The sequence below is a fragment of the Athene cunicularia genome (assembly GCF_003259725.1).
Source record: "Athene cunicularia isolate RWA chromosome 2 unlocalized genomic scaffold, athCun1 chr2_part1, whole genome shotgun sequence".
In the NCBI taxonomy this organism is placed as follows: Eukaryota; Metazoa; Chordata; class Aves; order Strigiformes; family Strigidae; genus Athene; species Athene cunicularia.
This window is the reverse complement of record NW_020799095.1, coordinates 8,172,160-8,198,345: the sequence shown is the minus strand read 5'-3', so window position 1 is coordinate 8,198,345 and position 26,186 is coordinate 8,172,160. Positions and strand designations below refer to the sequence as shown.

At 36.7% G+C, this 26,186-nt stretch overlaps 1 protein-coding gene across 1 annotated transcript; it reads right to left on the bottom strand.

The window, feature by feature from the left end:
• Window positions 1-7,538: 7,538 nt before the first annotated feature.
• On the bottom strand, window positions 7,539-25,973 carry TCAIM (T cell activation inhibitor, mitochondrial). The gene is made up of 10 exons (XM_026841826.1): window positions 25,902-25,973; window positions 22,566-22,701; window positions 21,859-22,012; window positions 20,416-20,662; window positions 18,681-18,803; window positions 15,949-16,046; window positions 14,235-14,326; window positions 11,797-12,029; window positions 11,130-11,261; window positions 7,539-8,068 (listed from the first exon to the last, which is right to left on the bottom strand). The coding sequence occupies exons 1-10, from the start codon at window positions 25,964-25,966 to the stop codon at window positions 7,843-7,845; spliced, it is 1,506 nt and encodes a 501-aa protein (XP_026697627.1). The 5' UTR covers window positions 25,967-25,973; the 3' UTR covers window positions 7,539-7,842.
• Window positions 25,974-26,186: the final 213 nt, after the last annotated feature.

Genomic DNA, 26,186 nt, shown 5'->3' with positions numbered 1-26,186 from the left:
ATTTTAAGAAATTATAACAGTTAAAGGGCTGGAACACCTCTCCTATGAAAGACAGGCTGAATGAGTTGGTGGTGTTCAGCCTGGAGAAGAGAAGGCTCTGTGGAGACCTTGTAGCAGCCTTCCAGTGCCTAAAGAGGGCTACAGGAAAGACGGGGAGGGACTCTATATCAGGGAGTGTAGGGACAGGACAAGGGGTAATGGTTTTAAGCTGAAGGAGGGTAGATTTAGATTAGATGTAAGGAAGAAATTCTTCCGTGAGGGTGTTGAGACACTGGAATAGGTTGCCCAAAGAGGTTGTGGCTGCCCCCTCCCTGGCAGTGTTCAAGGCCAGGTTGGACGGGGCTTTGAGCAACTGGGTCTAGTGGAAGGTGTCCCTGCCCATGGCAGGGGGTTGGAACAAGATGACCTTAAAGGTCCCTTCCAACCCAAACTATTCTATGATTCTAATTGCTAACTGCACCTAGGCTTCCATTAATTGCTGCATAATAGTGTTTCACCAAATTTTAACTCTGTCCCCATGAAAGGCTGGTTTATATCTGGAATAAATGAACATAATAAAAGAAGGGAGCAATGAAAGAATGACAAAACCAATAGAAAATTTAAACCAAAAAAGATCAGAGGACTTACCAAATATCCTGTGCCATGGATGACGCAGTATTTTTACAGAATCTCTAGACTACTACTGAGATGAGCAGCATGCTAGAATGTACTTGAATGTAGCTAGAGTACATTTTGTGATGCTATGATGGAACATGAGGGTTTAAGACACAGTGTGACAGCCCTTACCCAGCAAAGCTTTTATTTAAAGAGGAGCAGAAAGCAGTTTTGGAAACCCTGGTTTGTAATCTCTTGGCAAACTCTCTGTCACCATTGCAGCCAATGGTCCATGTTCACTCAAGGTGGAGAAGCCTTTGCCCAATGGCATTAGTGCTTGAGATGACAAATGAAGGAGAGGAAGGAGGAAGACAGATGTGCTCAATACCCAATCCCTTCACACTCTCTTCTTAACCACTTTTGAACACATTTAGAATAAACTGGTCTATCTGAAACCTAACCCAACTTGGTACCTACCAAGAATAACTGATGAAGGAGAAATTCAGGACACACATACACCTAGCCAGAACAGCAGTCATTTTTTCTAAAAGAAACTTCTAGTCCCAACCAGCTATGTAGACATACTATGCTCACTATACAACTTTATAGAGTTTTACTTAAGATGACAGAGTATCTTTTCACAAGTGATTTTTCAAATTAAGACATAATTAAGTTTCAAGGCTTCTAAGAGAGATGTGTGAGGTGAGAACATCTGTTAGGACTTGCTGAAGACATCTGAAAATACCTGCAAAGGCAGAAAGGTCTCCACAGCTTTCAAAGAGCTGCCATGCAGGTAGTGATATGCTACTAAATATCTAGAAATCTCAGCTGGAACCTGCCCTTAAGATCTGCTATTCAGTGTTGGCCATGACAAACTGCATTAGAAAGGAGGTGGGCAAAAACTCTAAGTGCCAAACTGCAGCAATCTCAAATCTTGTTTTTCCTTTTCCTCATTTTTAGACCAGAGCATAAACCGTAAATGAAATGTTGTTCTTGCCAGAAGATTACAGTTATGATTTACATACCTGGCAAAGATGGAAAGAACCATACAGTAGTGAGAAATTATATAAATATTTTTTATAAGTCCTGATCTTGGCCAGGAGGGGTTCAGACCTGCATGGCATTTTATCCTATCCACTTTTCATCATCTCAAAATTGAGACAGGGGATCTTGGGCTCCAGCAGAGATTTCTGGCTAAATTCAGAATGCACGTACATCCCCAGTTTACAGCACAACTTGTTTTCGCTCCAAAATCTCTCACACCAGGACAGAAAAGATCTAAGCAGTGAAAAACCAGTTGCAACTATGCAGGCTTTTAAATTCTGATTCATTAATTTGAATTTTTTGGTCGTAATACAGAGTGCAAGAGAACCAGCTATGCCAGGCATCATACAAAAACTGACCCAGACAAGATGCCCTGCTGCTAAAACCTTTGTGAACTGGTCACATTTAGAGTAACGCTTTGTGACCTTTGGAGAAAGGCTTCGCAAGCTCAAAGATTAAACAGAGAGAAATGTGCATCTGATCATACAATACACCAATGGCCCTGTGCCTAAATATCACCTGGCTAGAGGGATTGTCCATTTTGAAGACAGCAGCATCATCCTCCAGGAATCTTCCCTTATTTGAAATGCACAGAACTGTACCAGAGAACTGGCTCCTAACACCATGAGCTGTTACTCTCTCAACACTGTTAACAAAACCAGGTAGCAGTTTCAGAAAGGCCATTCCTCACTTTTTTTGTGGAGTTTTTTGGTTTTGTTTGGTTGTTTTGGTTAGGTTTCAGGTTTTTGTGGGTTTTGTTTTTTTTGTTTTTTTTTAATGAGCAGGGCTCATCAGGCCACCCCAAAAGAATACTGTGATCAGATGTCCTCCCCCGGGGCTGCATAGGCAGTCCTGATGAAGACAGCATTGACTCACCCTTGGTAGCTCTGCTTCTCAAACCAACAAACAACACCTTTACAGATCCCTGCTAGCAGGGTGAGCCCCAAATCATAAGGACTCTGTTCAACGCTGCCCTGGCTGCAGATTGATGATAGAAATGAAATTTAAAGTTAGATGTAATGCTCCTTGTTAAGTACTTTCTAATAATTTTAATTGTGAAATGAAATTGAGAGATTTGCATTTATGCTTTTCTTTTTTATTGAGCATTGTGTGACTGTGCAGAAGTTACAGTTCTCTCTCGATGCAAGATGAAAACCTGAATCTTTTCTTGTCTGAAATTAATGAAAGCTGAAAACAGGATTTACCCATATCCTTGGATTACAACACAAGCAGGATTCAAAAACTTGCTCTACAACTATGACCGACTGACTCAATGAACTTGAAACATCCCATTAAAAAAACCATCCCAGAACGAGAGGTTCCCAGGAGCATGACAAACTGATGGCTAAAGTAATGTGTGGGTTGGACAAAGCACTATCAAGGAAACGCCTTGATCTTGAACTGTGGCTGCCAGATCACAGAGCAGTCTTGAGGGAGGACATCAGGTTCTCATCCGATTGCTGCTTTTAGTAAATGGTCCCAGAATATCCCATTACAGAGAGAGCATGCACACAGCTACCACAGGCATTAGCTGACTGTTCAACTATGCAACATATAAAAATCAAATGACAAAGCAGATGATTAAAGAGAAACAATCAAAAAGAAATTAAAGCTGACTGGTATCTTAACCTACATCAAACTGCCTTGTGTTTTGACCTGCTAGGTAGGGATGCTGGAAGTAAATTAAGACTAAAATTTTAACCCTGCTCTTCTTATCTAACCTCAACATTAAACACCATTCCATGTTGTCATTGCAGCAGTTGCATTTGGCATGAATTTTGGCCACTCTCGCTTTTCCGAAATCTTATTCCCTGTTAAAATCCAAGAGAAGTTTACAAGGAGGTTACGCAGTTCAATTTAAGGCATGTTTGGGGGGTCTGTAGTTAGCACAGTTCACAGCATAGATGGGGCCAATTTAAACCTGTATTATTTTGGTAAACATATTAGGAAGAACAAAAGGGTTAAAAAAATATTTAAATTTGCCAGACTATGGAGCTGCACAATAGCCAAAAGCTATGGAAACAGAAGATCACAGAAAAGACACTCTGAGAATATAAAAGTTGGCAAGAAAATATTAAATTTCAGCTCTACTAAATAAAATATCTTCAAAAGCTTTTTTGTTTTAAAGACATTGCTGAGATCATAATCAATCAGTCTGGCTACTTAGACACACAACGCCCCATCAGAGGATTTAGCAAAAATGAAGTACTAAATTATTCAGCATTTAAGCAATCATGTAAGGAATATGTAGCTGAAAAGGACAAACTGCAGAATAAGATTATTTTTCTGTTAACTCAGTATATACTGTAGAATTAACAGGGCCTTCCAGGGAGATTATCTAAACATTTGTTCCCTGCACAGAATTGAGATCCCAGCTTTTATTCTAGTATTTTTTTACGTGCAACAGAAAAACATGATCTCCATCTCTAAACTTTTTAAATTAACATTTTTACTGTCTTTACAGCTGTTTTCTTCTTTTCAGCTAGGCTGGGTTTTTTTTGTTGTGCTTTTTGTTGTTTTTTTTTTTTTTTTAAACTGCCCTGCTCTGTAACAAATCTGTATACTGTTAAACTTATAAAGAAGTATTAGGAAAGCCTCATGTTTGGATACATGTACTACACACATACAGTACATGCATATGTCCAAGGAATCAAGAGATAACCCTGTTCAAACAAACACTATATATTCTCAGAAATACAATTTTAAATTAATAAGCTTTAAAATTTCAGTTTCCTCAAAAAGTTTTTTGAGCTGTAACATACACAAACTAGATGAGGTTTATGTTCTCCATGAAAAGGTTTGATGAATTTTAGGTATGCTTTGATACATCACCTCTAATCTTCTGGAAGATTCTCCCTTTTTAAGTCTTTCTCAAGATTCATTATCAACATTTGAGATGTCTTACAAAACATGAATATAAGCCTATTAGTCCTCGAGATTGTATAATAGCAGTTAATAGTCAAAACAACAATGACAGAGTGGGCATAATTTCACACGTTTCATATAGAGCTCTAAGAATAAAAATCACATATCAAGCTGTTAAAACACAGGCAGGAGCCTGTAACACTGGAATTCATACAGAACTGATGCTGTAAAAAATTATGTGGACATCCGACAAAATGGAAATTGCTGTTTGCCAATGTATGCATCTCAAGGTCACAGTATTAAATAGCAAACTAACCCGTTAAGGTGATAAATTTTGTCTTAAATCCCTGTCTCTCTTATTCTGGCATTGAATTTCCTTCTGGCAGCTGCACTAAAATACGGTTTACTGACTCATGACAGATGACCAGCACACGTTTCAAGTCTTTGATCACTGGTATAGATTCTTACTTATCTTTCAAATGTTTGTTGCAAATTTCTGAACAGGAGGAGGAGAACTCAAATCTAGGCCAAACAATAATCATTAAAACAACAAGACATCAACTCCACCTAATTTAATATTAGGACTTGTTTTTAAAGAGAACACTTTTTGAAATGTCATACCAAGCATGTTTTTTGGTTGTAGGCCACATAGCAAGCAGGAATTCTGTACTGAATAAAACTACAGTAGATGTTAATATCCATTCAGATCTATTTTCACGAGCTGATCGCACAGTATGTCGAACAGAATTTGAGGTGTTTTGCAGAGTTTAAAAACAGACAAAAGTCGAAAATCATTGTCCATTTCCACTCTCCAATTGTGACAAAGAGCTTTCAGAGTTCTAAACTTTTTTTTTCCCCATCTCATTAAAATGTCAGAAAGCAAGATATAATTCTGACAGATTCAACCCATATACATCTCCTTAAGTGGACAATTCTCTGTTACTTTTGGAACAGTTTTTAAAATAAGTCAAACTTGTCAAAATAAATACCTACAACACACACATTAAGTTTATCTTTCTGTTTGTTTTCACTGCTTTTCTAAGTATGTTAAAAAATGTTGGGAGACCCATATGTTTGTAAAGTCAACTCGACCATTCTGCAGTAAAACTGATTTACAGAAAGTGCACTACAAAATAACTGTTAACACCCAGACCTTACCATGCTGAATTACTGACTTATATGCAACCTTAATTTTTATCTTGCTCAACTTTTGAGCAGTTTTAGATTCTGACATGCATCTCCTTCAGAACTCAGAAAACAAAACCCAAAGCCTAGCAGAAAGGGAAGGACCACACCCATGGCACCTGAGCTGACCACCTCTCTGGTGGGATAGCGGCAGGACTGGAACTCTGGCTTACTGCACAGACCCAAGACCTCAGCCTGGAGGGAACTATCAGAAAAACAGGCTGCCATGCCACCCTTTGAGGGCTGACACATTTTGCCAGAGGATTTTTGCTATTTCCCCTTAGAAGGAATGGTGAGAATCTTCAGATCTATCCCAGACTGGAAATGTTTAACAGCAGCTATTTTCACTGCTTCCATATTTAAACTCAGTCCTGTTCCCTCTTGTCTGCTGCCTTTGCCTACTCCGATTCCCATTCCAGGTCAAGGTCTCCACTGCCCCATTTTACTTAAGGAAACATCCTATGCTCTATTTCGTTAAAGGCTCTCTACAGCTTATGTCTCCTTCTCCAGCCAGTTATAGTTTTCTCTATGCTGCAAAGAGAAGGTCCCTAGGTCTAGTCACGGCTTTCTGTGACATTAGCATCAGTCTTCACAGAATCACACCAGGCTCTTGATTGAGCCTACTCACCTTCAGCCAGACTGTTTTCTATTGTATCTCCTCTGCAATCAAACTGGACAGCTGCTCCTTGCCTGAAGACCTGTAAGGGGCCATTCAATTCAAGTAAGAAAAAAAATTTACTACACTCAGCTTTTACTCCTGAAGACACCTTGCTTTCAAAGAGCTGTTACAGGGAATATTGATGGGCTACAACTGATGGGACCAGCTCACTTGCTCAGCACAACTAGGACACGGACAGTATCATGAATGCTAGATGGAGTACGGAGAAGTAACATGCAGTGGAAGTTAACTACTTAAAAGAAACTACGAACAAGTCTTCAGAACCTATACAGGAATTGCTAGTAATCTATCTGAATTATAGGCCTGAGAAAGTCACAGCTTCTGTCTTGATGTTTTAAAACTGACATGTTTTAGATCACAGTGGAGGTTTTTAAGTCTGGCAACATAATAAACAACTTGACACTGAGTCTTTCAACAGGAGAAAGCAGAGAACCATAACAATTTCCCTGCTCAATACAAATATAAATACAAGTAAATATCTGACTCTTTTTTTGCCAGTTGTTATAGGTGAATTCAAGTCCAGAAACATTAAGCAGTTGGTTCTCCTCAAAAGATATTTTGCAAAGTAGTAACCCTAATACAAAGCACACCTTGGCACGTATTACAATGAGAAAGTGTTGACATACATTCACACTTGTACCAGTAAAGACACACATTTGTCTTACTGCAAACTCCTTGCTCTCACTGAGAAGTACTTACTCTCGCAGACAATCCCACAGAAATCAATGCTTCCTTTCTTGAGATGTCACATAAAACTACTCAGGTTTTAAGTGCTGTGAATGGGATTTGCAATCTGTTCTAGTGTAAGTAGAGGACTGTCTGTGTTTATGAAGCAAATGACAGAAAACAAAATGAGAATGACATCTCCTTTAAAGTAACTGCAGACAATATTTTGAAATTCTAAGGCAACAACATTGGACCAGTGTATGAAATACTGCTGTTTCCAAGTTAATGTACTGCTTTCTCCTGTGAAGCAGAAATACTGATAGTTTTTTGTCTTTTTTTTTTTTTAATTCAGTAAGAGGTAGGAATATGAAATGCCAATAATGACACTAGATAACTCATGTACTCAATCTCTGCATTCAGTGAAACCCTTAAGCAGACACAATGTCCTGAGTCATACACTCTGTTTAAGAAGATCTGGCAATATTAATGTATAAATACACATGTACATTTTTGCAGACTTGCAATTTAATATATTTTTGTAATTCACTACAAAAATGTGGTTTCACAACTGCTCCCATGCACTGGGACTCCTACAGTAGTATGGAGAATGTACAGATGTCTTTCCCAGAACTGGCAATACTGTGCATTGTGCAAATTGTCTCCAATCCTTTTTGAGCAGCAGTTAGAAGAAAATTTGTGGGTTGAATATTGATATCAAAATACAGATTTAAATAATTTACTCTTAAAAACATTCGTATTTATAGCCTCTTACAGAAAATAAACAATTAATCTGATTATCAGACATGTCCTCAGTTTTTCCAGTTCCAAGGTATACACAGGTCTCCATCCTGCAGCACAGAGTAGAAATGCGAAATGCAAAGGTGCATGCCTTGTAGGTATGGCAACGATTCTTCTAGCAGTCGCTTACAACAATCTATCATCTGTGCACTGGAAACACTGGGTTCCTTATACAGCCGATCCAAAGAAAATTTTTCAGTGGAAGTATCGATTAGCTCTTTTTCTGTAATCATCATCCTAGCAAATGAAGACAACATACAGTGACAAAATTAGAATGTCAGCTCTTAAAAAAAACCCTTGAAATAAGTAAATTTGTAGATTATATGCATGTAAACAAAAGTGTCACTTCATGTACAGCTATGGTACAGCTGACATTTTTGTGCAGGTTGATACCCATGTCTACACCTCAGAGGCTAGACTGAACATGCTTCCATGACTATGGGTAACAGCATGCTTACACAGAATCACATTTGAAAGCCATGACTTTTTTTGCTCACAACGTAATGGGGAAAAATACCAAAATAAAAATCATATGAGGCTCCATTTTTAATGAAGTACTTAAAAAGCCCTGGAAATGTAAGCTTTAAGAATAAAATCATGTTAGTAACTACTCTTTTTAAATAAGACCAGTACTCTGCATGTCATCAGAGACAACAGATGACAGGTTACAGCCACCTGATGCATATTAAATGTGTTAATAACTTACTAATTGCAAGAAGTATATGAAATATTAAATTCATAGCTCGCAGATTATTTTTTCCATTCCTCCCAAACAAAGCATGGCAAGACAATGCATGGGAAACTCAAGTTACTCAGAAATTAAGTTAACGTGCAGAATTAAGAGTCACTGGAACTGTGGATCATCTGATGCAGACAGGTTCAGGTAGCTCAGGCACTGTGCCACATTAATGTAGCTATACTTCCAGAGCCAGCTTGGTTACAGAAACAGCACCATCGCTGTCCTACAATACAGACCCTGTGCTGAACAGGGGAGGAGCTACAAAGCAGCAGGACATCTGCAGAGCCACTGGAATGTGAATCAGCCCAAGATAAGCACAGACACAGCTACTGAGAGTATCTGACTCGTGTGAAAACACTATTGTAGGGTCTGGCCACCACTCTTTCCAGAGCTCAGTATGGGATCTCCATGTACCTGCAAGGCACTACACTGTGCTGGGGCACTCAGACCGCTCTGCAAGAGCCCAGCCCAGCTCTGGCAGTCAGGGCTGAAGTGAGCCAGTGAGTTAAACCTGGAACAAGTCTGCCATCTCTACTGACCCTATCTTATTGACATCACCCTCCAGAGCACATTCCCTATTAACTGAGTGCCAGCCCTCCTGTTCAGTGAAAACTCAAGCTCCCTTGAAGGATGTAGTTAGCTGCACATAGTGAGAACTGCACGTTTTAGATCACTTCCACAAGGAGGCTTTACACCTCTATCACAATACATAACTGATACTTCACAAAAGTAAGGGAGGGAGAAGTAAATACATACTAAATCCTGCATTACTAGAAGGCTGACAGATAAGACAATTTTCTAAAGCGGCAGCATTTGAACTCCCCAGGGCATCAGGTCATAGAGAATTCCAGCTACACTATGCTATTTACTGCATGTAGAATGCTCATCTGCACGTGCAAAGTAAATTCAGTACATCTCAAAATATTTTCGTCTCAGGGTCTCTTTAACAACCACAGAACGCTAAGGGAAATCAGGAGGTACAGAACAGGTTGTGTTCAAGGAAGCATTATGTGGAAAAGGAGTTTTCAGTTCAATAAAAAGACAACCAAGGGGAAATATGACTACCCGCAAAAAAAAAAAAAAAAAAAAAAAGGTGGTAAATTCAGAATGATTGTTTTGTATTTCCTACAGCACAAGAACAAGAGAATGACAGATGAAATCACCAGGCTGTGGGTCTAGAAAACAAAGAACACCTCTTCTCTCCTTCATATATACATATGCTATATGTAATTCAACTCTGCAGTTTGTTGCCATGGGATATTTTGGAGCCACAAAGTGTAAGTTGGCTCAAAAATAACTGGACAATTAAGGGGGAAAAAATAAGATCTACTGAATGCTCTTAATGTGAGATAATGTTTCCAACGTCAGGTATTTTCTCAAGTGCAGTCAGCCAGAAACTGGGAAGGAATATAGAGTAAAAAACCCCATTGTCTTTTCTGCCCCATTCATACAGCCTTCCTGTAAGCAAATAGATGATGGGGACAGACCTTTGATACAATCCAGTATAGCTGCTCTTTACTATTTTATACAAACCAGCAATCATCCAACACACAACAGAAGAGCTGAGATATTTAGCTTGGCTTTTACATTCTTACAACACAGCTGCTTCTACTCTGAGGGGAGCCCCACATTTTTCCTGCATTAGTGTCTTTATAATGTGGGGTAGTGTGAGATTTTTTGGAGAGTCAGTCACCCAAATGCAAATGCATACATTGGCTACAACCTCCCTCCCAACCTCTACAGACAATACTTTTTCAGCTGTCACAGATGGACAGCTACATAGAAAGCTATTCAGCAGTTGTAATTTGTACGGCAAAATAATCTAACTTCAAAGCTGGAGTAGGGTTATAGAAAAATTCCAAACAAACCTCCATGTTTTACCAAAGTCCATCTCCAAAACATATCCGCTCAAGTAATCAGGTCTTAAGAGAGCTAAAAATAAAGCCTTCAGTGAGACTCATGCCTAAAATAACCTTCATTAAAAAATATCTAGATCTATACATCACTTATATACACTGATGACAGTGCGATATTTCAACAATTCATTAAAAGCTTTCCAAAGCAGAAAAATAAACTTGCAGTAACAACATCTAAAAGGACAGCAACACCCTATCACAGTATTTTATGCAAAATAAAACCAGTACCTTTACTTCATGTTCTTAATACCCTGTCACAACGTAAGTAACATTAATAGAAGTTAGGGTTTTCTCTCATTCAATAAAATGGTCTCTTTTTAAATAAAACCCCACCTCTCCTTTTGGGAAATAAGTGTAAAAAAATAATGTAATTTTGTCTTGTAAGCAAAAAATCTTTTATTTCTGAATAAAGTACACCTGTTACTACAAGGTGAAAGATGGGTATTTTCTAACAACTGTGTTCACTGAATGCTGAAATTTTTAACTTTTAAGATGATGGGTAAAGTTCTATTTTATAAACGGAAGTTTTTTCCACCAAAACCCCATGAATACATTCTTCAAAGTTCTCCTCCTCCTCCAAATAAAACATATGACATGCAAAGATTTTCAGAAGCTAAATGTATCGAGTCACATGAACACTTACTCCTCCTTTCTTTTCAGATTCTCCCTTGCTTGCTGTGCTTTGGCAAAAATAAACCATTGAAGGGTTGTTGGATCACAGACCGTTGGGATCATAAAGTGTCCAAATTCATGTAAGCTTGGTGCATATCTGTCACTAATGAAACATGATGGAAGTAAAAAACAAGGTATCTTTTTTTTTTAAATGCAACTATTTACATTAATTACTTTCACAATGAATTCTGAACATAAAAGGAGTATCAATTAATTACAATCAGAATAATTGGTAAAAAATCAAGTTTGGTTCATAGGAATACAAAAGCATCATACATAAAGCTTTTTTAAAATTACATTTTAAAAACAACTGTCAACAATACTCAAAAAAATATAAACAGCATCATCATCATACACAGCTGAGTGTTGACCTGACAGAATAAAACCTTTGATTTAACCCAGCACAACACTGTAGGATAAGGACATAACTTGCATGAAATAATCAGGATTTTCTTCAATCTGATTCCTTCTTAACTCATAAAAAGGCACTTAAAAGCTCTAGAGACAAAAACACTAACATAATGTGAGTCCAAGACAGTATTAGTTTTCTTCTTGGTGAAAGCAATGATCAGTGTAACAAGAAAAAAAAGAATGAGTACAAGCTCTAAAAGGAAGAAACCTTTCCTGAAAATACCTACCTTTCCAAAACCATTTGCAAGCCTCGCAAACTGCGAGGATGAAAAGGTAGTCTACTGTCACGTAATTTATTATAGAAAGAGTCCAGAGTCTCGTAGTACTCTTCTAGAGTCAAGAGTGGTTGCAGTTCTTCAATATATATTACTTGTATGCCTCCCAGAAGTTGGCTTATCCGATCTTCCAAGAACAGTAGCCTTTTTTGAAGTTTATAATAATTTGGCAATCTCTCAAAAATCTGTGCACACACACAAACATTTCCTATGTTATGAAGCATAAAACATGAAAAAAATAACAAACTGTAAAAGAAGATACATGTAACAATGCAAACATGGAACCAAATGGAAAAAAAAAATAATGAAAGAATACAAAAAATAAGAAATATCAAGTATATATATTTTGGGGCAAGACATAATGGAATAAGCTCATAAGTATTTTCAGTATTTATGCTATATAGGCACCAAAAGACTGTAGCAAGACTGAAGGATGTCCTCTTTTTATTTTTTTTAATATATATATATATATATATATATATATATATACACACACACACACAGAAATTAATAGTCTGTATATAGAGGAAAAAAATATAATCTGAGGTTTACATAAAATATTTATCCCCATAGTTATAGTGGTAGAGCTATTCCACATACAGTTAAAAGGGGTTTTGCCAGCCTAATTTATACTAATTCTCAAAAAAGAGAAGTCTCTGTTGCTGGAACTCTTTCTTTCCAAAGGTTTTGATGGTAACATAGCTCATCTTGAGTCTGAAGGGAGGAGAAAGGAGGAAGGTAGCAGAGCTCTGATTTACAAAAACTATATCAGAAAAGGTTAAGAAGTGATCAGACTTGTGAGCTGAGACACAGAAGGTGTGATAGGGAGAAGGCTGGAACAAGGCAACAAGTGAAAGAGTAAAGTCTTTAGTAATAGTCGCTACTTACCATCTACCCAGTTATTACTAGAACACAGTTTATTACAAAAAAAATACTGCTGCTGGAACAAGTCAAGTGATTTCAGAATAATCTCTTTAGAAATCCAAGACAGTAGTAGAAACAGAGCAGCTTTTGGCACAATAAAATCCACTAGTTCAGCATTTCCATGGAGGTTAGAAGAAAACTGCAGAAATCCTCTAAATACTGTGTCTCTGACCAAGCATTCTACAGGCTGGACACTATTCTACTGCTTCCTCTTTCTAATAATTACTAACAAAAGTACTAGCACTCATGACTGCTTTCTAAAATGGTTAGATTTGGACAAAAAATCCTGTTCTCTAAAATAAGCGGCTAACCAATCTCGTGAAGATTTTCACTGACTTTTTCTGGGTATCACCTAACATGATCTTCAGTGCATTTTAAAACAAAAAGCCCTTGATTTCAAATTCAAATACATACCTCTTCTCTGTCTTCCAAAGCAAATACTACCATCACAACCAACTCTACACAGTCCCATTTGCACAATACTTTGCATTTCTCTTTTCAAGGAAAAGAGTGGGTTTTTCAGCACTAATCAACAGAACACTTATTCCAATGACTATCAACACTTGCAAATCTCAGAGCAGAAACTTTTGCATTAAATTCTCAGTTTAAGCTCTTTGTAAATCATTCACATTAACAAACTGTGGTTTGTCTTCTTCCTCAGTGACACATATAGGTGAAAAGTCAAACAACCACCAGAGGAAGATTTGGATTGAGTGTTAAATTTTCGTATTATTAATTGATTGGAATATAAAATATTCTGATATTCCAACTATATTCCCAACTATGAAATTCCACTGATTATTTTGATATATAACTATCAATAACATTTCATTAATCAAGATTCAAGAAAATTTCCTTAAGTGACATGCTGATATTGCTACATATTTTGTGGTTCTTTGTATTTAATACTTTGTCATTTAGGACGGCCAGAAAGCTAGTCAACTCTAAACTTTACAGAAGCGGCAGCAGAATTTGCAAAGTCACTAAATAGATATTTCTGCAACATCCACATTATCTGCCTAAAAGAACAAAGTGGTGTGACAGGGTTGTTTAGCAGCCACTGACTGAAATGACCACTTCACAACTCCCTTTAAATCCCATTTTTACAAAAAATCTGAATAGAATTCCTAAATTCTTCATGGGAATGAGCTCTTCATGGATAATGAAATATTCTGCCAGTGCTTGATGAGTAGACTGGAACACTGTATAATAAATGATTTTTCTTTGTATCTAATCAGGAGTAGGACTGATTTGTTAGTGAAAACAACAGTAAAGATCTGACAAAAAATGTTAGTATCACAGGATTAAAGTCAGAATGCAATGTTCACAGTTATGCTAAAGATAGTAGCTATGTGTTTGCTTTAAATTACTCTTCAGTCATCTGAACCAATTAATATTTTGGTTATGGTTTAAAGAAAAAAAAAAGTTGTAACGAAGCATTATCATTTACTTTGAAATCTTCTTACTTTGGTCCAGTGGTGGTGAACATCCATGGTCCCCAGCATTATGTGGCCTGCTGCACTCATACCTGAACGGTCTGTAAATACCACTGTGCGTCCTAAAGATTGAACAAAGCGCTCTTCTAATTTGTGTTATTGCAATTATTCCCACAATTATTTAAGGCTTAACTATGCTACTGACATGTCACAAGCAACACATTTCTGCAACACACACACATGCAAGCAGGTGCCTTTGTTATTATCAAAATTTGAAAGACTGATTTTTGAAAACTCTAGTTCAAGAACTTTTTTTCCATACAAACCTTACCTAGCATTTGCCTTCTCCCTGTTTAAACGATAGATTTTTAGTTAAATGGACTTTTTCTTACAAAAACTACTTTTAAAATAAGAGAAAGTCTCAGTAGACAGCATATTCAAAGAATCTGTACAAATCATGTATACGGTAGGAATATATGCTGCATGCCTAAAGTACATATAAGGTAAAGATTAGTCAAAGAACTATTAGCACAGCCATTCAACACTACTTCCACAGAAATCTCTGCAACATGCAAGCTGTAAGAAACACTTTCACATTAGGTTCTTGTTCTTTTTCTCTTAAAAGAAAGAATACAGGCAACATAAAAGGATAATACTATGTTTACTTTTAGGGGGACAAATCAGTTTTGAGTCTAAGTGAAGCACAAAGATCCTCAAGAATTCTTCAGGGTAAAAGCATAGGCAACTATTTACCAAAATAAGCTTCCACAAAGGTCTTCAGTGTGATGTATTAATCTACAAGACAAGGCTTAAATACAAGCTCTTGCTCTCAGACATCAGTTTTCCAAAATCCTTAAGAGCAAGCAACACTGACTCTAAGGCATCTGGTCCATCCTTGTACCCCAAGGCAAGATCAACTGTACCTGTATAATTACTGACAAGTATCTGTCCAGTATATTATTAAAGATATTCAAAGATGGAGTCTACAACAGGTTCACAAGACAGACTTCTCTAACACTTTAAATCCTTAGCATGCTTAGGTAAAGAAACTAACTAGAAACCTGATACAACTTAAAACTACTACTTACTGTCCTACCCGGTCTGTCTTTTGACAAAGGATTAGGTGAACCCTCAAATGAAAGCCACTAAAAACTGAGCATCTGCAGACAGGCATAAAATGTGGGAGTTGCAATTAGAGGAAACAGCTACTGCTACAGGTCAAACCACTGTATGAGAAGAACAGTAGGTCAGGTTTACAGAGTATTTTAGTTTTTCCTGAGAAAATACAGACTATAATATAGGTATTTTATGGAACATGCATGGTAAGAGAAGACAATACAATTTTAAAGGTATTCTAGTAAGTCCTCCTTATATTGACTCTTTGGAGAGCTACTCACATTTCTATCTTTCATCTACCATGGGTAACAATCTATTGCTACCTCTACCTTTCAGAGGTTCAGGCTGGATTTTTTACTTTCATTATTAGTACTAAGTCTAGTGCCCTCAACTCATTCAGTTTGCATTTATTACAAAGTAAAATAGAAGCTGAGTGTAGCAGATAGGAATGGTCACTTAAAAAACAACCCAGTAGCTTAAATGCAGGTTCTTGCAAGCCTGACAGGTTTGTTTTTGCAGTTCTCAAAAGCAGTTGTGAAAAGAACTAAAGCTCCCTTGTCACAGAAGACTCACGCTCATCTTTGTATCAATACTATATTAGGATCTGTGAAACAAGCAACAGAAATACCTTTAACATTCTTTAATACTTCAGGTCTCTGTTGGACTAAGCGACCTAGACTGTGTAGTTGGCTACAGCGGTGAGCAACACCCCAGCTTCTTTGCCACCTAAATAAAAATATAATTGAGAGTATTTCATTGTCAACATTATTTAAAAAATAAACAAAATCACAGAAGTTGAGATGCAGCCAAAAGCCTTATAACACAAACAAATCAAAATAGCACTCCAAGAGTAATAAAAGGCCTACTGAAAAGCTGTCCATTGTCATATGCTATTTGAACAGATAAAATGCCTAAGTATTTCAGTTTTTCTTAAAGTGAGTGCCAAAAAACCCCCAAAGAATAAAACCAGACATAGGAAAAACAAATCTAAAACCTGGTAGACAGAGCAGAACTTGCAAATCTCTCTCCCAATGAGAAGGGGGTAAGGAAATGGCAACCAGTATTTGGTTCAGTCATGTTACATGCAGTGTCTGTTTGTACACTGTAATGTTTTTCTAGAGGAGCAAATGCTGTATATAAGGACTTTGTTCTTTTTTTCCTTTGAGTTCCTAGACCAAAACACTACTAGGATTCCAGTGGTAAGTTGTTTTTATTGTTTTGTTGTTTTTTTTTTCTTATTTTACAGTGGAATAATTTTTGTTAAGCCATATGGGAGGCAGGTGTTACATTGGTGACTTTAATACATAATGTTTTGACATCTCATCCATCACAGATCAAACTCGTAACTAAATTTCAAAAAGCATTTAAATTGCAAGGTTGTCCCAGTGTATTGAAAAATTACATCCTTTTACAAACTTCCAGCCAATATAAAACTGTCTCAAAGTGGGAAATTATCGTTCCCTTATTGTACTGGGTCTGTCTGGGATGGAGTGAATTTTCTTCATAGCATCCCTGTGTTTTGTATTTTTTACTAGAACAGTGTTGATAACACACTATTGTTTTAGCTATTGTGCAGTGCTGGCAGCGTCCAGATTTTTGCTTTTACTTCCCACTCTGCCCCCCTCCATCAGTGAGTAGGCTGGGGTGGGCAAGAAGCTGGGAGAGGATGAATCCAGGGCAGGTGATTCCAGCTGAACGAAGGGATATTCCAGACCACATGACACCACGCTCAGCAAGCGGACCCTCGTGGTTATGGCGTTTGTCTTCTGAAGCAAGCATCAGACATGCTCTGCTCTGCTTTCCAGAAGGGGCTAAATACCTGCCTGCCAATGGGGAGTAGTGAATGAACTACTCCTTTTGCTTTGCTTGCACACACAACTTTGCTTCACTTCACCTATTAAATTTGTACTTTGATCCATAAGCTTGCTTTCTTTTGCTCTTCCTATTTGCTTCCTCCCATCCCGCATGGGGTGTATGAGTGCGAGGCTGTGTGGGTGCTGGCGGTTCTGGCTGGGGTCAACCCACATCATTTTGTTTAGGGAAACCTAACTGGCAAAAAATCACTCTTTGGGAAGCATAGGATGGCACTATGCCACAGCACTTATGAGGCAATTCAACCTATTATAATGCAACTCATTCGAAAAAATATTTACTGTTACCTAACAGTACCACTTTGCTTTCAGTAGCACCAGACAGGAATGTAAAAAGGTGGCTTATAGATCCTACCTTCTCTTCAGTTGTCCTAAACTTATCTATGGAATGAAGCCAACGACCCCATTATTTTTTCAAACCTCTGTGAATGCTAGCATTAGACTGAAGGATCACAAGTAGTAGTTTCTTATTAAGATGCTTGTCAGATTTCTGACATTCACAATCCTTTCTGCATTAAGACAATATCATTCTTCGAAGGTTAATAACTCTTCATGGAACACAATAGTTTTAGTGTATTTTAAAAGCACAAACTATAAGAAAACTAAATATAAGCCATGAATAAGACCAGACCTATATATATAATACTGAAGACTGTTTCAGAAATTTAAAAACACTCACCGCAGCACAGTTGCAGAGAATTAGAAATTGTATTCAAAAAAACTGGCTTCATCTTAAATGAAGCCAGGGTCTTTTACAGGGTGAAAGGAACAAAAGTACAATTTCTGAAGCTCCAGCTCTCTCTTTCCTGGTTAAAAGAAGAACTTAACAGACTAGTCCTTGAAACAATCCCCCAGAGTGTATTCTTTCATTGCTGAATACCCTGCCTTTTCCCATCCTGAATATCCCACTTAAGAACATCCTCATCTGAAGGCACAAAAGTTAAAAAAGGATAAGTTATTTTCCAGAAAAATATTCTGAAGAATCAGGATCACTAACTGTACTCAGGCCTTTCAAGCAAACAAATACCCTCCTCCTCTGGAGTGGGGGAAACAAGACATTAATTAGAAAGAACATTTTTATTAAGTCTTCATAGGATGTCAATACATATCATGTGGAAAGTTGCATTTCACTGACAATCTAGTTACCTTTGTAGATATTCACTTGAATTCAGGAAGAGCAATTTTATCCAGCAAAACACCCCAATTAATGCACACACAGAGGTCCTATTTCAAGCACTTACACGTTTGCCTCAACTGGAGCCTACGTTATTAGTTACAAATACTAGGTCTTTTTGAACAGATTGTAACAGGAGACTTTGGTCCCAATCAGATTCTCCTAGAAAAATATTATTCAGTGCAATAACACTTTTACACATATAAAATATAGCTGTTTTGCTGGAATAAGCCTTTAAATCTCACGGTGTAGTATTACACAACACTTTCTCACTTTGACTGTCTTAGTGCAAGTCCAACTGATCTAATTTATTACCTGATATCTGAGAGCTGGAGTTGATGAGAGAGTTCAAATTTTAAACGTTCTAGTTCTTTTCTAAGTGGCAAACTCTTTTTCAGCTTTTTTACTGCACTTGCTTCATTATCATCTAGCCAGGATCTGAAAGAAGAGAAGAAAAAAACCCCCAACAGTGGAGGCATTCTGTATTATCTTTCATGCAAACTGCACAACTCATTGAATTCTTACTGTTAACATTAACGTTTTATTTCAAGTTACCGGGTAAAGGGATATTTTAGAAGTAGAGGACAGAAACTGAAATTGCTAAATGATTCACTTTAAGATATCTACAAAGGAAAACCTGGCACTTAATGTCTTTGGGGGGGACTAGGGAATCAAACCGAACCAAAAGACGCTGACAAGTGTTATAACCGTAAGACTCAGAGGTGTGAAAGGCGTAGAGCAGCAGATTAGTGGGATTTAGGGGGGAGCAGCTTCAGAAGTTAGTGCTTTAGTTCCCACACACCTGTCTTTAAAAAAAAAAAACCCAAAGTGATCATAGTAGACTATCAAACAAGGGAGGTGGTACTAGAGGACTAAATTAGGTAACTCTTACAGAGCTGGGATGAACACAGATTACGGAGGTCAAAGTTTTACAGTTCTTTTGTCAATAATCACAACCAGGCAAACTTGACTCATGGAGTACATCTAAAACTTTCAATAAACAGATCATTATATTTCTAGGAAAAAATCTACTCTTTAAGAGATTTAGCCTTTGTTCATAGCATACTTATTTTCATATTCTTATTTTTACAAATGAATACTTCTGTTCTCATACTGTATTCTAAGCAAAGAAATTCAAACTCGGAAGCAAAAAGAGAGGCCCAGTGCCAAATGGCTAGGTATTAAAACCAGACTGTTAATATGTAACTGTTCATGGCATTTCTTGTAAATGTGTAAAAATACATAAAAATATTCTCCAGTGTGTTAATTCCCAGTTAAGTGTTTTACAGTAGCATATATTATAGCAGTAGTTTTATTTGCAAGGTGCTAGGCAGGATGAGGGGTATTCTTTGCTCTGAAGATATTACTAACCACAGTTCTGCATTTATTTCAAATGTCACCTCTCATTGTTACAAGCTTTTCAAGGCAGTATTGTTCATCCTTCCCCAAAATGAGCACATGCAGATTTTATAAGCAACCAACTTCTAATACACAACATGCTGCATTTAATGCAAATTCAGTATTTGTAATTGCCTCAATTTAAATATTAAGGTTGATATGCTCAACAGCAAACAGAAGCACAACAATAAGATATCTGGCAAAATTAAAACTTTTTAACATTAGTTTTCATGTATTATCTCCCACTCCACCCCCAACAGAATGTCATAATGAAATACTAACAATAAAGTTAATAGCTGTGTAGTTTTGTGTTACAGAAGTCCTGCAAGAGGCAAAGAGCTATTTGGAGCAAGTGGAACCTCTGCCTCCTTCTGAATGGCCACAAATATTCCACACAGCTGAAAAACTAGATCAATCAAAACTAGATTGACCAAATATGAACGCTGGGCAGAGAGATAAGAATGCCTCAGCTTAGCTGGCACTACATTTATCCCAGAAGCTCATCTGAACTCTCTTTAATTATAAAAAGAGTGACAGAATTACATGTTGGACAATAAAGTTTTGTATTGTTTAGATTGCCTTTTAAAAACAACAGCATTAGAATATGACCAATTTAGGTTACAAAAATAAGTTAAATAAAAGCCTTACATACATTAAAGTTGTTTCCACTCTCTGGGCTTGTTCTAGTTCCTCCTCAGGATCCTTGAATCCAGTAAATGAATAATATGTCTTATCCCATTTGATAGGTCTGTTCACTGTGCTTTTTGCTTCCTTGTGGGGCTGAGAGTTCACATTCAAACTCTGAATATGCTCCGTAGATAAACTGCAGGAGTTGAGAATATCTAATACTGTGCTCAGGAGATCCCTAGTATGTAATGTAAAACTGACTGCTCGAAACCCTATAAAATACAAGTCCCACAAAATCAGTATTATTTAACTAGTTATTTAAAATGCATTCACATTTCTCTCATCTTACAAAAACCCAAACTAGGCATACGTAGTTGGAAATTATTATGATATTGTTATTCCAATACTCACTACAAAATTCACATATAGTTTAAACTTTAAAACTGTACATGTTCAAAAATATAAATAGAGCTGTTTTAATTACCCAAATCATTGGACAAAACACAAACCTAGCTACAGATCCAGCATAACCCCAGAAAATATGCTTTCACTTTAGCAGTGGGTCGCAGTTTTGTCCAACAACTCTACACAATCCACATTATTACTGATCATCACTTTGGATATAATTCACTGTAGAAACACAGTACTACAATAGCTTGTCACAGGCTATGAACAGAAGCTTCAGAACAAAATGTGACACTTGCACACTGGGTAAAACTATGTCCCATCACTTAGCTATCGGGCCTAACTGCCCCATTAGAAAGCAAGCAAGTATTAGACTCAAGAGCAGAAAACAGCTACCAGTTCAACTGTTATTTTAGGTAGATTGGACATAACACTACTATTTTCTTGAAAAACAGTATGATTTTGTTTTTTAGTACTAGGGTTCCTCACAATTTGCTCAAGTGTTTTGAGCAGCAGCGTAAAGAATATAGAACTTATCTGTTAGATAAGGCACAGTAGTACATCACAAATACGTAGAATAAAGTTAATCATAACCAATATTCTCAACTCGGCAATATTTTCTGTAGTCTCACAGCTAAGAGACAATGTGGTAAAGTGAAGCTTCAGATATTATACAACTTCTGCTTACAGAGTAAATTCCTACTGATCATACAAGCATTATAGGACATTGGTTACTACACGTTATCAGCAATACCCAACTGTTGTTCCAGTTAAATGTGACAACAGTATTAAAAGCAGAAAAATTATCCTCTACATCAAGCTGTTTTTTACTTCCTCATACTGAAACCTGACCTCAACTTTGTTATTTCTCATTCTTTCAATGCTTTTTATAGCTTAAGATGTTTAATTACTTGGGATGGTCCTGGCTCTCTGATCTAATAAGCATTTTCATTGTTTAACAGGATTTTATTCAGTTGAAAAGTCGTTATGACTGCAGAAGGCTAAGTAATGATCTGAAAGAATTTAAAACCAGGAAAATACATTCTGCACAATATAAAAGCACCTGAAGCACTGAAGGATTCTTGAACACTGGAAGAATTTGGTTCTCTTTCTCTTACATAAAAAGTAAGCTGTGTTGGCTTAAAAGACCGAAACCCTGGTTTCTGTAGATTTTCCAAGTAGCCATTTAACCTCTTCAGAGAGTTTTCATTTACTTCCTGTTAAACAAACAAACATTACAGGTGATGAATTTGGCCATTTTTCATCTAAACCTTTTTTATCTCACATTCAGAATTAGTTTTTACAAATTGCCAGCTGTTCTTAACAATTGTGATATAATTCACATTCTCAGCATAAATGAATAATTATCTTGCAGTAACAAACTGCATGATATACATACTTATGCGTTCTTGTACATTCCAAAAAACCACAACTTCTAAGGCTTTCAAGCTTAAAGAAATCAATTGATTCAAATACAACACACAGCACTTCAAAGTGATAAAGCAAATAATACGTATTATAAATCAGCCTGGAAGGATTCAGTTATTTTCTTTGTGACAATTAAACAGAAAATGAGACTAATAAATAATGGATGTTTAAGGGACCTATCCTTGTTAAAAATAAACAAAGTGCATCTTTTTATTCTCTGGTAAGAACCATATTCAATTCTAATACTACTTTTTTTTTTTCCTCTAATAGCAGGAAAACTAGAAAATTTCCATCGTTGATACATGACACATTAACAAAGAAAGCATACTAAAAGATTTTTACCCTCTCTTTGGGATGCTGTCCAAAGAAATCTGGATGCACAGCAAAATAGAAAGGTCTGAGAGCATTGATGGCATCAGCTCCTGACAAAGCTCTTGACTGAAGAACACACTGTAGGAACACCTTCTCCACAGATAACCTGTTAAAGTAATAAAATATTTATGTAGGAAGCAATCAATCAAGTGACAAACCGATAAATTACATTAGAATGTGACAGAATGGAGTAAACATTCATAGTTGAAAGTACAATCAATTAAAACTGGTATTATAAGTTTGAGTTCTGGATTTTTCCCCTTGGGACTCACAAAACTATTTATACAGAGCAAATCAACAGGTTTGAGAGATGGTGGATGCTAATGGTTGATTAAAGACATGTAAATATGTACAATAACTTTTCCCTCTACTTTCTCAAAGCAGGCTCAAAAATTCCCCACTCAAGTAGTTCAAATGATGAAGACCAGCTTTAGTGGTTTTTTTTGTAGCTGTTGCTGAAGTTGCTCTTAAAAGCCAACCTTTACATAGTTTCGAAACTCCAAGTTAAAAAGCCAAACCCAGTATTTTTCAAGCAGTGCCAAGGAATATTAAATTTTACCCAGGAATAAAATAATCACAATTCAATCAAAATAGGTTTTGCATTAGGTTATGATGTCCACATACTTGTGTCCATTAAAAAAAAAAAATATCTACTTTTCCAAAGATACTCTTTCGTAGAAGACATCAGGTAAAAACAATACTTTCTGCCCTTCAATCTTCACTGAAATAGGACTACAAGAAATTGAAGTGGTAAGAAGATTGTTTCACCTAAGATCAGAAGGAAAAGCTGAAGTTCTAGGAAGTTCAGAAAGTACAAAAGATGAAACACCTCAAATTATGCATAAATTAATAGTTCTCCAATGAGCACACCTGTATAACAGAAGACGGAAATGAAACAAAAAACCAAAGTTCTGAATTAAAGACCGCCAAAATTTCCTGCCATAGCTCAAAGCTGATATTCAGGTTAGCAAACTAATTACCAAGACACAGTATGTATAAAAGCAGCAAGAAAATGTGAACTGGTAAGTATTTAGTAATAGATTTCTCCTGCAGCTGATTTTACAGGCTAAGAAATTCAACAGGCCAACCATTTTCTCTGTGATTAGTGTTCATTTTAGTTTGCAACTCAGAAGGGTAGGGATTCTGCTCTGTTAAGCAATACAATGCTGTTTCACTCCTCACAGTATCATTCAAATTGCAAACCCCAAATAGGAAAGCCCCAAATTGGAGGCAAAGCTGCTTCCAATTCACATAAAACTAGTAACTTTATTGACAAGAGTAAGCAAGACTATTTTACAAAGAACTATTTGTTCAGCATATTCGACCACATAATTGTCCTGGACACGGAAACATGTGAAATTATTTCCCTACTGCTTTCATTAACTATAAAAAAAGGTCCCAAAAACCAAAAACCAACCCCCCAAATCTGTGCTCAGACAATAAGCAGTATTTTTCATTTTGACAAATGGTAAATGACAACAGCTGAGTTGTCAGGCAGATGCAATGACCCTTACTTTACCTTTTTTCTGTCAACCTTTCCAGCTCTTCAATTAGAAACATGAAAGCAGTTAAAGCCAATGTTTTCTGCCTAAGAGGTGGGCAAATATTTAATTAATAGGTCTTAAAAGTCAGCTTGCTGAAAACAGGGTAAGTTTTCATAGAAAAGTGGGATGGAAAACCTGTAACGTAAGATGACTGATGAAATTTCAAACCGTTATGACTAAAACCAATTTTCGTGTGTATAGATTAAGTGGAAGATTAAGAAAAGATAAAACGTATTACTGTCAAACACTTCTACCTCCTTGCTGGCTGCATCTCAGAAAAAAAGAGTCTAAGACTAGCCCATGATTCTATTCAAAACAGCAGGAGATGGTGAAGTACCACAGCAATACCAGAGCAAAACTTCTCAATGACAAGAAAATGCCAGAGGTGCTCAGTGGTGCAGGAAAATCCCCTCTACCTGACCTGGCAAGAAAGGAAGCAAAGCACACTGGATGAGATCTGGAAATGCCAAAATAATTGTCTTGCTAAAAAAAAAAAAAAAAAAAGCAGATTTTTTTTTTTTGTAGCAAGTGGACATAAAGAGGTAAAAAGGAAAAAAATTATTTCCAACAAAGAAAAAAAAAGGTAAATAACCAGCTACCTGACAGCAGTTTTGACTAACAGCCATACAAGAAACCCACATCCTCCTAGGAGGAAGTAAGGAGCACAGTTCTCTCTTCACCTTACTCGTACCATTTCCCACATCCACTCTTGAGCTACATAGCATACTGTTTCCAGTAGTTAAGTAAAAAGAGCTCCAGCATACCTGGAAACTATTAATCATACTTCCAAGTTTATTAATCATAAACTTCCATCTGGTATTCTATAAGAAAAATGGCCAAGTATGGTTAACTTCAGTTCCCTTGTTTTGTATCCAAACAACACTGTCATGCTAGTAGGAAGGTTCAGGATTCCAGCCAAAAGTCTATTTTGAACTTGCTTAAAAGAGAAACGCTCAAAGGCCAAAATTAGTCTGCATGACAGAAGGAAGAATTCATTCACTGAAGGTGAAAGACAGAACTCTGAGGCATCCTTCAAGTGAAGTGACAAAATAAGTGAATTAAAATGAATTTAGAGAGAGAAAATGCAAGAAAGATGCTTATGGCTTCACTCACAAGGAGCAAGAATTGTCCTAAGAGCTTCATTCAGATTTGAAGAGCAGAGAAAGGCTTTGTGTTAAAATCAAGGTCATAACCACTTTGAGAATAGCCGACTTCACTTCTTGAAAGACATGAAACACAATCTCCACTAGAACACATTATGCAATCATACTCTAGGACTGATTTAATTTATTGATTAAATAATTCCCTTCGGCTTTCTTTTTACTTTTTCTTCACATCTCTCTGAAGTTTAACTTTTTGGCTTACAGCTTTGGCACTGAAAAGCTTTGTTAAATTAAGCTCATTATTACACATATATTCACTCATTTTGAAGCACTGAGCTTTAATAACTCAATAATGCAAATGCAGTAATATATTGGATATCATATTCAGACTTAGACAGTAAATTTCTCATAATTAAGCTATTTTAAGCCCCTTGTTTTGTTGAGAGCCTTTTTAATGTCTGACTCAAGGACAGGCAGGCATATGGCTTTTAGGGACTTTCAACTGTAGATGCTCTGTTGAAAGCTTCAAGCTGTAAAGATGAGAAAGCCAAAGAAATAAGCATTAAACAAAAATACCAAACCACTTCTACACACATGCGAGTCATAAGCAAACACTTAAACGTATGCTAAAGGTAAATTAGGTCAGCCACATGCCTTACCTTCTCACGGCTCTCAAGCAGCAAAACATTTCAGCAGTACAATGGTCAAGCCAACTTTCATCCATCCACTAACTCACTTAAAAGAAGAAAAAAAAAATCCTGTTTAGTAATGGACATGAGTATTTCTCCATGTTACTCAATGATTCTCTAAATCCTAGGTGATAACTTTTAAAGCCATGATAGTAACATAAGATTGAGAAATCACACATAAAGCCTAAAGCTTTGCATAAGAATGTTTTTTGTTTCCTCCAGTAACAGCAAGTCTTACGAATATTAAGAGTTGTT

What these genes read in the sequence shown, in the direction of transcription:
- TCAIM (XM_026841826.1), bottom strand. Translation starts at nt 25,966, where the DNA reads ATGGATGAAAGTTGGCTTGACCATTGTACTGCTGAAATGTTTTGCTGC. An exon ending in TGCTTGAGAGCCGTGAGAAG is followed by an intron (nt 22,702 to 25,901) that starts GTAAGGCATGTG and finishes TTACTTTAACAG; the next exon opens with GTTATCTGTGGAGAAGGTGT. An exon ending in TTCACCACCACTGGACCAAA is followed by an intron (nt 12,030 to 14,234) that starts GTAAGAAGATTT and finishes GTGTGTGCACAG; the next exon opens with ATTTTTGAGAGATTGCCAAA.